General features: G+C 38.0%; 1 protein-coding gene across 1 annotated transcript; it reads left to right on the top strand.

Moving 5' to 3' along the window:
• Positions 1 to 4,827: 4,827 nt before the first annotated feature.
• On the top strand, positions 4,828 to 11,687 carry SNX20 (sorting nexin 20). Its single transcript, XM_064160361.1, has 4 exons — positions 4,828 to 4,908; positions 7,342 to 7,519; positions 8,973 to 9,124; positions 10,404 to 11,687. The coding sequence occupies exons 2-4, from the start codon at positions 7,354 to 7,356 to the stop codon at positions 11,070 to 11,072; spliced, it is 987 nt and encodes a 328-aa protein (XP_064016431.1). The 5' UTR covers positions 4,828 to 4,908; positions 7,342 to 7,353; the 3' UTR covers positions 11,073 to 11,687.
• Positions 11,688 to 12,095: the final 408 nt, after the last annotated feature.

The raw sequence follows: 12,095 nt of genomic DNA, 5'->3' as shown, positions 1-12,095 counted from the left end.
AATCTGGGTTTGATACTCAGTTTTGAAATATTTTTACTCAAGATACACACTTTAATAAAAGCCAACTGTAGCTCTACTTAAGCTGACCTACTTCTGACTGTGACTGTTGTCTGAACACAGTTCTGGTTTATGCACTTGTCATCGGTTTTATATATAGTGAGCTTTTCTTAAATAAACTCCAGAATAAAATGGATTTTTTAAACAGGATGAGTATGCTTAAGGACTCTAGGTAACCTTTCAGCTTTTCCAGAAGACAACACTTAGTTTTAGAGGAGAGGTTTCTCTTTTTTTTTCATTGCACAGAATTCTAAACTGGCTCTTGAACTCCCCTTTTAAAAACAGGTCTGAATTTTGTGTGGCTATGACCACACACCTAAGGTGGTTACAAGACAAACACTTTCCTAGTTTCTTAGCTTTAACATTTCTTTAATACATATTTTGATATAACTTAGTAACTGTAGGCTGTCCCACTTAATCCCATTCTGTTTTTAGATCTCCAGAATCTAGAAAGCAACAAGCAGATCCAATGCAGCCCTGGACCAAGGTTGGATTGCTCACATCTGAGCTCAGAAGCATCAGTGTGTCACTAGCACAGATCTTAGCAGGAAGGGACAATACAGGCTTTTGTTAGCATGGGTGTGTGCAAGGTGGACAGGACACAGCCTGAGTGTCAGAAACCAGCAGGAGTTTGTTGAAAACTCTTGAGGAAGCAAGGAGATTTCCATCTGCTATGGAATGAATGATCTCACTAATAATTTTATTTAGTCGCTCAAAAGCAAAAAATAATTTTAAAATAATAGTTATTTTTAAATAATAAATATTAGTAAAAAGATACTAAATTTTATGCATTCTATTTCTTCATTTTGCAGAAGTGCACACAGTAAACCCAAGTGATGTTCTGCTAATCCTCAAGGTGGCTATCTATGCACAGCAGCTGCATTCTCCTCCACTGTGGAACTGCCTTTTATGCTACTCCAAAATGAAGTAGCATGTCTGCTATAAATCCTGTTTTCCCAAATTTGAATAAGTATACATTCTGGGTATAAAAAAATTACATATGGAATGCAACTGTAGGTATTAGCCTAAGTACACCACAATTATATTTGAGAAGAAAAAGGGACAGATACATTCTAAGAATAAACCAGCAAAATACTAGATAGGAATAATTAGATGTTGAATACCTAAAACCTCAGACCCCACATATTTTAAAAGATTTTTCCAGTGCATGTAATTATGTACTTAACTCTTTATGATTTCAGCAGGAGAAATGACCAGCACAGACCATTTAGGAATTGTCATACAGAACGAATCATGCTTGTGAAATGTAACCCAAGTTAATATCCTATTGACCCACTGGGCTTGCGTTAGAGCTCTGTGTCACTGACAAACCAGAGATGAAAGGCCGGCCAAGACTGCTGTTTAAAGCTCCTTCATACTCCTTTAGAAGTATAAAGGAGTTGTAAAGTGATAACAGGGCTTTGGCAGTGTAAAACTGGCCTGTTATGTTTCTTTCATGTTGAAAACCCTGTCAGTAACACCAGCACGAGATATTTGCCATTAAACAGCAAACTATGTCTTTAAACCACAGTCTTGTTAAAAGAGACATGTTTTGCAATAATGAAAGATGGTAAACAAATTCCACTTTGAAATGACATACTGCCATACAATTAAACATGATATAGAGAATATGGAACAGAATTTTATGCTGTGCCAGGATAGGAGTATGGTATTCATTTAACACAACATCTTAGCCCATGACAATCCCAAAAGTGCAGAATATTCCTGCAGAGCAGCTGAATATTTTTACTACTTCAAACATGGAAATGGTAGGTATTTATTCAGCTGCATTAGAGAAGAGAGGAAAGGTTTTTATAGAAGCATCAAAAACAACACTGTAGCACTTCCTAAATATTAGTTAAGTGACAAAAGAGAACTTTGATAAATGTGTTAGGTATTTCTGTCTCCTCTTGTTATTTTCTCATTACAGTTTCAATGTACAATTTGGTAAAATAAAGAAGGTTTTGTTACAGAAGAAAAAAGCAGATTCCAAGGTTGCTTGAAGCTGTATTTCTTAGGAGAGAAGACTGTTTGGTAGTTGTAATATTGGAGCCACATTTTTTAACAAGAGTAAGACCTTTCTGTGCCTATAATAAAATGCCAATAAAATGTGGCGCTAAACTGTAGTTTGTATATAACATTGGTTTATCTCACAATTTTCCAGGGTCTACCAGCTTTGTATTCTATGGTTAAATATTGTATCTGTCTGGGTTTATGGAATCTGTCTGGGAAAATGTGACTTGCCTAAATAAAGGATATAAATCAAGGCAGGATGTTTTTCACTATTGCAGGAATCCCTTCTGGTTCATTAACTATCAAGAAGGCAAATACAGTCTTTCAGTACAGGCATTCTTAACATGGCATTGCAAGGGTAGCTTGTCTGGTGGCTGGCTACCACAGCATAAACTTTCAGTTCAGTCTTCCTAAAATGAGTCTTTTCATTTTGAGTTGGTATGGAGGACCTAGCTGATTAAAAACACTATATGAACTGTAGTCTAACTTTTACCCTTGCCTCACTCCCATGTTACTGCAGAGCACTCTTTTTCCACATCCCTTGGCAGATGCATTTTTAACACTGTATGTACGCCAAAGTCAGTGCTTTCACAGAATGCAAACTCTGAGTGAACCAGTGCATGAGGATCCCTTTTCTATCACTGAATATGAACTATGACAAAGCATGCTTTTCCATTAAAATTTACCACAGCATTATGAACTGATGGTGCAAGTGCACTTACCCATCTCTCAGCAAGAAGTATGCTGCCAGTGTCAATGTTCCACCTTAACACAGTGATGGAGTACTGGAAGTGGAACTGAGAATATAAAAAGAAAGATAGTAGTTATGCATTCTGGTATCAAATGCTGCTGTATACTCCTTTTTTTTTTAATATGTTCATGAAATAGACATTTCAGAAAGTAAAATGCTGCCATATTAACAGCGGGTCCCAATGAAGGGCCAGGGACTCTTTGGACCAAACCTGAGCTCATGGGAGCAAAAGGAGCAGTCTGCTAACCATGCTGATAGCATAGCTCCTGGGCATGAAAAGTCCTTTCAGGTACTGGTTGTGACCATAAAAGTTTGCTCTACTGAGGCAGGCAAATTTTTTACAGAACATCCTTGATTTGTAAATCGCTTCATGTCAGTCATCCATACACATAACAGATTTCATTTTTAAGTTATTGTTGTTGTTATTATTATTATCCAGGTTAATTCATCTAGAACCTTGATATTCTGAAATAATCAAATACTTAATATACTGGAAAGTGTCATTTTTTTTCTTTTAGCTTTATCAAGAGCAGGACAATAGAACTAAGCATCACAAAATAATATGCTGCTTTATGGCAACACATAAATTAACAGATTCAGAATTCAAAGCTTAGATACATCTGTGAACTGTCAACATAAGTGAAATACACTGAAATCCCCTTTGGATTTTGCTTACAATTGTAACCAAACCCATAAATCTAACTTTAAAGGAATGAGACTCAAGCCAGAAACTCATGGTTTGTCTACAGTAAAAGGGTTGGCTGGTATAGCTACACCTCAGAGCTGTATTGGCAAGCACAGATTTCTTTTCTGGTGTTCACTTAAATCACTTTCCTCACGGAACACACTACAAGGCCTAAAGGCATTTGCCAGCATAACGGCATCTACACTAGGGTTTCTGCCAGGGTGGCTGTAGCTGCCTGGGAGTGATTTTTCATCATTCGGACAGATATTTTGGCAAAACTTCTACATTTCGAATGAATCCAAGTTAAAGTTGGCATTGTTTTATGTTGCAAATAGAAGAGAAGCATTGCTAGTTTATGGCCTCAGATTTACATTATTTAAAGTGTTTGTTCTAAAGGAATGTGTGGGGCGGGATCCATGTAGTCATTTGGATGTTTGCCTCCACATTTGTGCTGCATTAAAATCCCTTGTTTTTTCAGTGAGTGAGTTTTGGCAATGGGGAAACATACGTTACTAAAAAAAGATAGCATTTACCCCAGAAATAGCTATCCTGATGCTTTAAAGCAAATTTCCAAAGTGAGATGAACTTGCACAAGAATCTGGGCTGAAGAACGTGTGGATTAATGCACCATTCGTCTACATTTTGTCCTCAGTTGAATGAAGGTTAATTTTAGGCACATGAGCCCATTTCAAGTTTAGTAGTCATGTCAGATAGGATAATGCTCCTTTTTGAACTTTAATTCAGAAGATACTTGAAATGAATCATATGTTTAAGCATTGTGCTGTCAGAAGTGCGGGTTTACATGGAGCAAGGCTTTTTTATTGTGGTACCATCTGCGTTTTCTTTCCTGAACTGGATGTTAAGGCTGTTGTATTTTAAAGATGCCCCAAGGGGCAAGTTTTTCCACAGAAGGTTGTTTACATATTGATTCATTCTTTCTTCATCCCTCTTTTGCTAAATGTGATTTTTTTTTTTTGTTTCAGAGATGCATGCAGAGAAGTTTCCATTGATCTTATGTTTATATCTATTGCCGAACACTTTGCTTTGCCAGACTTTGTGTTTGCATGTGTAATCCTGACACTGCTGTTTGCAAACCTGCCCTCACTGATGGAGCTGCTCTGGGGACAGCAGGCCGTGCCTTGCCAGCAGACGGCACTAGGGCTGTTCGAGGCAGATAGGGGATTTCACACGTAACTAGTCAGCACTGAACCAGTGAGCCAATTGGAGGAGGAAGTCTGATTTAATCAAGGCTTCTTCCTTCCTTTTTGTGAAATACAGAATGCGCCTGCTAGATGAAAACACAGACGTAGTTTTGTGTGTTTTGAAAAGGCAAAGCAGGCTTTTCATGACTTCGTGCAGACTTCACATGCACCACAACTAAAAGCTCTTCAGCTGCTTCCAGGTGAGTGTTCTGTACAGTTTGGTTTTAGTGTGACGTAGAGTTGAGGAGTGGCACTTACCCTAAAATGGAACAGGGTGAGTGTCCCAAATAAAATTGTGTGATTTATGGCAATGTTCTTATACAATTTTGGAATTTTCTAATACATAAAATAAACTGTAGCTTACTTTAAAGTGTTTACAGTGATTTTCAGCTGTGAAAATGAAACTGTTTCTATGAAGTACAGTTTCCTAGGGAGACATACATTCAAGGCAGAAGACACGTATATCATAATGTTCACTTCTGCATTCTATTTACAAATGTGTTGTGTTTTCTCTGGTAAGTCATCTTTTGAAGTGGCATGTTTATATATATGCACACAAACATACATATTTTATGGGCACAAAATTATATATAAATATATATATATCTTGAATACAGTTTTGCTTATAAGGTTATACCAACTCACAACTATGAAAAAGTTGTAATTTCAATTTGTTCATCCATTTTCAGATTCCTCATTTCATTTGCTGTATTTGAGATTACACTAAACCCAGATAATTTCAAGTTTATGCTTTTGGATTAAACTGTCATGCTTTTTTTAGAATGGAGCAATTACACAATAATGTCACTACTCTTTGTGTTTAAAAAAAAAAAAAAAGAACAACCAAACAACCTAAAAAACCCCCAGAATTTAAGAAAGACTAGAAGAACAGTGAGAACTTTGACCTCCTAGTCTCAAATCCAAACCCAAGGGCTTCCACAATGGTCTTACTAAGGAGGATGACAACATGTATGCCCTTGCTTATCCAAGCTAGGCAAAGGAAGGGTTTCTGTTTAGGGAAGTGGTTTGCACTTCCATTGCTTCCAGTGGGGAAAGTAATTGCTTTTCTTTTTATAGCCTTGTAGTTTGTGAGAAATCAATTGGCCTTCTGAAGGCATTTCCTCACCTCTGTATCCAGCATTGCGTAACGGTACAGTAGACAAGTGGAGGCGAAATAATATGTAGTAACATCCCTGTCCCAAACTCACATTACTTAATAACCACTGCTCAGACATTGTTTTTACATTTGTAGCAGGGAGACTTTGGTGATTTTAGAACTAGGTTGTTCTGTTACTTGCTTTTCACCCACTGGCTGGATTGCAAGCAAGAATTCCCTCGTACTAACTCACAGAAAACAGCACCTTGGCAAAACTGTTAGGACACTATTAGAACCAATTTCAACACAATGATGTACCAGGTAGGTGGGTACGTAAAAAAAAACAAACCCACAAACACAAAGCAACCAAAAAACAAACAAACGGAAAAACCATCTTGGGGAAATGTTTATGCAGCAAAATGAACAACCTGGGCTATGGATTAGGAATATATTGTGTTAGGTGTTTTATCACTATGTGGTAAAATAGCAGTCCTAGCAGCATAGGCATAGAGATTTTCTACAAATATTGTATATAGGGTATAAAAACAAGTAAATGGAAGATACTTAGAAAATTCAGTTCTCCTTCCACCTAGCCATTGTCAGGTTCAGTTAGTTATTCTCACAGCACAGAGATAAGTTTTTGGAGAGAACTTAACACAGTGAAATATGACAAAAATAATCTGCTGGGTTAGATGCTACCCTGTTTTGCCCTAAGGTTGTGATTAAGAACAGATGGCAAGTTGTAGAGTCTTGAGAACAGTAAATTCTAGTAGTGTAAGAGAGCCAGGCTGCTAGTTATACTACCTACCTCCAAGACTTTAATCTGAACTCATACTTGCAAGCTTGAGGGCAAAATACAAGGACAAAAAGTCTGCCCACACTGAAGTTTCTGGCAGAATTCATAGTTAAGAATGCTGTTCCCTACCAAATCTTATTCAACATAACTTCTTATGGTTTTCATAGAATCATAGAACAGTAGGTGTTGGAATGGACCTCTGAAGATGATCTAGTACAATCCCCCTGCTAGCACAGGTATTCCTAGATCAAATGCACAGGAATCGATTCATGGTGAATTTTAATCTGCCAGAAAGCTATCCAAACACTTCTAATGGTAATAGGAATGGCTCTTCACTGGTAGGTAATTCTACTTACTACTATATTCTTTATGACATACAAGTTTACAGAGTACAATGAATAAATCAATAAAAGAGATTACCAGGTTGTATCATAGAATCATAGCGCTGCTTGGGGTTGTTGTGGCCAAAGTGTAGAACCCTGCACTTGGCCGTGTTAAATCTCATCCCACTGGCCTCTGCCAATGGGTCCTTCTGCAGGGCTCTCCTACTCTCCAACAGATCGACACCTGCTCCTAGCTTGGTGTCATCTGCAAACTTACTGATGATGGACTCCATCCCCTTGTCCAGATCATCAGTAAAGACATTGAACAGGACTGGACCCAGCACTGATCCTTGGGGAACACCTCCATAGGCATTTCAATAAGAAATGTCTCTTTTTTTCTTGCTTTTTAATCTTTCAGCAATAGCTTGCAATGGAACAAGACTCACATTGCACAGCAGAGAGGGAACTTCTGGAAGCTGGAAACAGAATTCCTGCATTTTCTATCACAAGTCCATCTGATGAAGAACAAAATCAACCCAAAGCTGAAATTCCATGTCAAGTGAGAAAAGATGACCTGGAAAGAGATGACCTGCAAGGTTAACTTTAGTTTTCATGTAGCTATTTATGATGTGAATCTTTCATATAAAACCCCTTGCTTTATTTATTGCAGCAGTAATCCAGAATTAAACTGCTATACTCCACTGAAAATAAGCCTTCATTAAGCACGTAGTAATAATCTAGAAATAATGAAACAATTGTACATCCCAGTGCATATGTACACAGACAGTTTTCCTTTTCAATCTCTTACACTTGAAATGTATTCCAGATTTAATTCATGCACCAAGGACCAAAACAGTGATTATCACATAGCCTGTCTCAGGAGTGCACTTTATGTACATCATTAAATCTGAACATCTTGGTAATATCAGCAAAGACAGCATGTCTAAAGCAGTAGTTCCTCAAATGCCTTATGAAGAGATAGCATTGAACTTACTGTACTTAAGATTGCTGTCATCTGTTATTAAATACAATGGCATATGTAATCCAAAACATCTAATCTCATCTAGATTTTCAGCCTGCAAAGATGGCATAGGCACCACCTGTCTGAGGAAATATGTGCTTTGCCAAACCCTGGAGACCTTGATAATTGAAACTATATGGCCAAATGATTAAGAATGTATAAAAGCAAGACTAGTGAAGGGGAGCTATGTATTTCTGCGTCAAGCTTCTATCTTCTCATTCATTTGTGGTCATTTACCTCCCTTGTCTGAATGTTAGATACACTGCAGACTGACTTCAGCTGATTTACTGACTGGAAATTGGGATTGGTGTGCCCACTGAAATGCAGATATTCCACTTCTTTTATTCACTGTGTTAGCCTATATGCCACCTGAAGACCACAGTTTAGATTTCAAATACAGAGAAATCATCCTTTAGAAAGACTACATCAAGCTCCTCTGTAAGCAAGCTCTCGAACCAGCTGTTCTACATTTTTATATATGCATGTGTGTATATGACTATGGGGGGGAGAGGGAGAAGAAAGGAGAGAGGTATATAAAATATTTGTCACCAAAATGAGACATTAGTTCAGCTACAAAGAAAAAGAGAATGTGAGAATTCCTCCTTCAGCTGAGCTGGTTATCAGATTTTCTCCTTTAAAGTTAGAATATTCATGTTTTCTCAGCTTTCACCTGTTACTGCACAAACACAGTATTTGAATAGGGGCAATATTGAATATGTGTCAGATGATTAAACATACCTCCTGCTCAAACTATGCCTGAGGTTACAACCTAGACATACAATACTTGTCAGTATTTTCTCTGTAACTTCATTCTGCTGTCAATTTGGTATCTCCCAAAACCACAATAGCTTACTCAAAGAATTCAAACCTGTCTTTATTAACAACCACATTACTTTGTTTTATCAGTCTTGAGGTACTGTTTCTACAATAACAGTATTTCTAGGGCCTCTTTTCACAGTAAATGCATAAGAATTTTCTTTCCAAATGCAAAGTTTGTAGTCTGATGTATGAAACATACTGGTTTTTAGATTCCAATGCATGCCTAGGTCCCAACTCCTCGATGACCACTAAGGAGCTTCAAGAATACTGGAGGAATGAAAAACGCCAATGCAGACAAGTCAAACTCCTGTTTGAAATCCCCTCAACCAGAATTGTAGAGCATCACTTAGCTAAATATGTGGTAAGCTAAGAAATTAATGTATAAGATCATTAATTTTTATTCACTCTACAGGGGTCTGCACAGCATACAGCATGCCTCACTACATGAAAGCCTTACCAAGAGCCAAGTTTTGCAAGCAGTGACCATACCTGTTCTCACTGATCATATGGGCATAGCTGGGGGGATCTGTTTTGGCTATGCACTGGGCATATATACACTTTTCAGCAGGGAGCAGGGGAAAGTATAGGAAGATGTCACAGTGCTTGCAAATGAAAAGAGATCAGAGAAGTCAGCTCACACTTAGAAAGCTTTCGAGGAGTGCCTGTAGAGCTCATTTATGAAGATTAAAAGAGAGAATTTCTCTTTAAGGAAGAACACAGAAGAGAATTGAATAGACTAGCATGCTAGTACTGGTTTGTGCCCTTTCACAGTGGCAAAGAAAACAGGTGACATGAGTGAAACTGCTCCAGTGGCTGTATAATCCAGTGCAAACAGGGTGGAGTAAAATGTGAACATGGTCATCATTCAAAACCCAGCAAGGGCAACAGTCATTGTCCTTAGCTGGTGTGTGGTGGCATAGTTCAGTGTTCCTCAATGGAGCTCCACTGTTTTATGCACATTAAGGATATAGTCTTCCTCACTGCTTGGATCAGGATCAGAAGAGAATCTATCTGCACCACACGTAACACACTCTTATTTTGCAGCCATTTTGCTAGTAGCACGTTTATTATGGTAATTATGGTTGGATGATACCTCAAAGATTATCCAACCCAACCCTCAACCCAGCACTCCAGGGTCAACACTAAACTATATCCCTAAGATGGTTGCTAGTAGCATCCATGGCTGTTATACACAAAGTACAGCCACAGAAATGCTTTGTAAGTGATTTTATGTCTTTCACTCTGCTGGTAGTTCACCGTTCCCAGCACCTTGCAGGATGGGGTCTGTTAGTGCATTGCTTATCTGCAACTTACTTACATGCCAAGGCTGAATCTGGTGACAAAAGCACAAAATACCAGGAGGTGGGAATTATTAATTTGATGACTGCAGATTTTAAATATCAGGGTTACACAGAGCTTGTACCATAATCACAGGCAGCAACTGATTCAGCAGCACTGCTATAAGCCACAGGAGTAGAGAAGATTACATCCATGAAATTGGTGCAGGAAGGTTTCGTCTAGTGGAGTATACAAGCAAGTGGAGTATACAAGTCTTTTCAAAGCAGTAGCACAGAAAATCTGTCTGCACTGGGACTAGAGTGGTCCATCTCACACTTATTTTTCTCTTTTATTGTGTTCAGATGTATAAAATCATCATTTTGCAAACAGGGAGTTTTGACAGCAACAAGTCTGTAATTGAACGGCGTTACTCAGATTTTGAGAAACTGCACAGAAATCTGCTGGAGGAGTTCAGTGAGGAAATGGAAGATTTGACCTTTCCCAAAAAAACTCTAACAGGGAACTTCACAGAAGAAATAATCAACGAGAGAAAATTAGCTTTCAAGGATTACCTGAGACTTCTATATTCTATGAAATATATCCGAAGATCCAAACAATTTCTTGACTTTTTAACAAGGCCAGAGCTTCGGGAAGCATATGGCTGCCTGCGGGGTGGCCAGTACACCAGAGCTTTGCAAATCCTGTCACAAGTGGTTGGGCTGCAGGAAAGGCTGACGAGAGGCAACCCTATCTCAGTTGTCCCTACTCTCTGTGCTATCGTGGTGTGCTACAAGGACCTGGACAATCCAGCAAGTGCCTTTGAATACGGAGAAAGAGCTCTATCACGCCTTCAAGTTCATACCAGTCACAGGTATTACATTCCATTGTTAGAAACAATGATCGCTTTGGCATATGAACTTGGGAAGGATTTTCTGTCTTTGCAAGAAAAACTGGAAGAATGGAAGGCAAAAAAAGATCCTGTAAGGGTTTTTACCCTGAAAGAACTTGCAGTGCGGGAGTACGTGCAATGAACACAAGAAGGAAGTTCATAGAAGATTAAAGTAGTTAGTTCCTTTTCCTCTTGAAAGAGCAAGATCTGGAAATCACCTGTCTGGCTAACATAATTCTCTATTACTAGGGGAAAAAAATTAAAGCTTCTGTTTTCAAAAGAACAATTTATGCTTTTACTATTTCAAACTTAACCTACTTTGTGTGAAACTACACACACAAGAGGATACAGTAAATAAAGCACTTAAGAATCTGCAGAATCAGAGACATTGCTTGCTCATGTGAAAACTACTTCCTTTCAAGAACAATGTAAGTGATGCATCTTAGTACACTGAATGTAGCTTTTTTTTACTCCTCTAGCTGAAGCCAAACACAGCAGGCTTCAATATCATTTCCCACAAAGAGAAACAACAAACTATTTTCAAATGCATTTTTCCAGTTTTAATAATTTCTTAGAACTCCAGCATTTCTTTCCCCTGCTCTTGCAGTCTAAACAAGAGAAATCACACAACCACTACATACTACCATGTGTTAGAAATCTGGTATAATCTACTTTTCTCAACAACAGCACACAAGTCTGAGCTTTTCTGTACGATCTCATTTTTCAGCTTTGAAGTATATCTACAAGAGATAACAGTCCAAGTATAAATTCCTATTTTTTTTTTTCTAGGAAAAAAAGGGTAAAAAAAATAAAGAGAATATTCTTCATCTAACATCTGTCTGGTATGTCTAACAAACCACAGCCTGCATACATACAAGCTGGAAGAAAATTCAAATAAAATCTGAGCAGATCATCTCCAAGAGTCCTTGGAGAGTTGTGTTATGATCTATTGAGCTTTGCCCCATTTCCATATCAATTATTATACCATTTGGGGCATTAAGTAGATAATACTGTTTACACAACTTTCTAAAATAACTAAAGAAGCCCATGAGGATGCCTAGTTACTTATGAAACATATGCAGACAAGATGCTCTCTGTGCAGTGCAGCATCTTGTTTACAGGGAATCCTGTGATCTTTATCACATACTTGTTATTAACTCCTGTT

Source organism: Pogoniulus pusillus, chromosome 20 (assembly GCF_015220805.1).
Source record: "Pogoniulus pusillus isolate bPogPus1 chromosome 20, bPogPus1.pri, whole genome shotgun sequence".
Classification (NCBI taxonomy): Eukaryota; Metazoa; Chordata; class Aves; order Piciformes; family Lybiidae; genus Pogoniulus; species Pogoniulus pusillus.
This window is presented reverse-complemented; position numbering and strand designations above follow the sequence as displayed.

What these genes read in the sequence shown, in the direction of transcription:
- SNX20 (XM_064160361.1), top strand. Translation starts at nt 7,354, where the DNA reads ATGGAACAAGACTCACATTGCACAGCAGAGAGGGAACTTCTGGAAGCT. An exon ending in GGAAAGAGATGACCTGCAAG is followed by an intron (nt 7,520 to 8,972) that starts GTTAACTTTAGT and finishes ACTGGTTTTTAG; the next exon opens with ATTCCAATGCATGCCTAGGT. An exon ending in ATCACTTAGCTAAATATGTG is followed by an intron (nt 9,125 to 10,403) that starts GTAAGCTAAGAA and finishes TATTGTGTTCAG; the next exon opens with ATGTATAAAATCATCATTTT.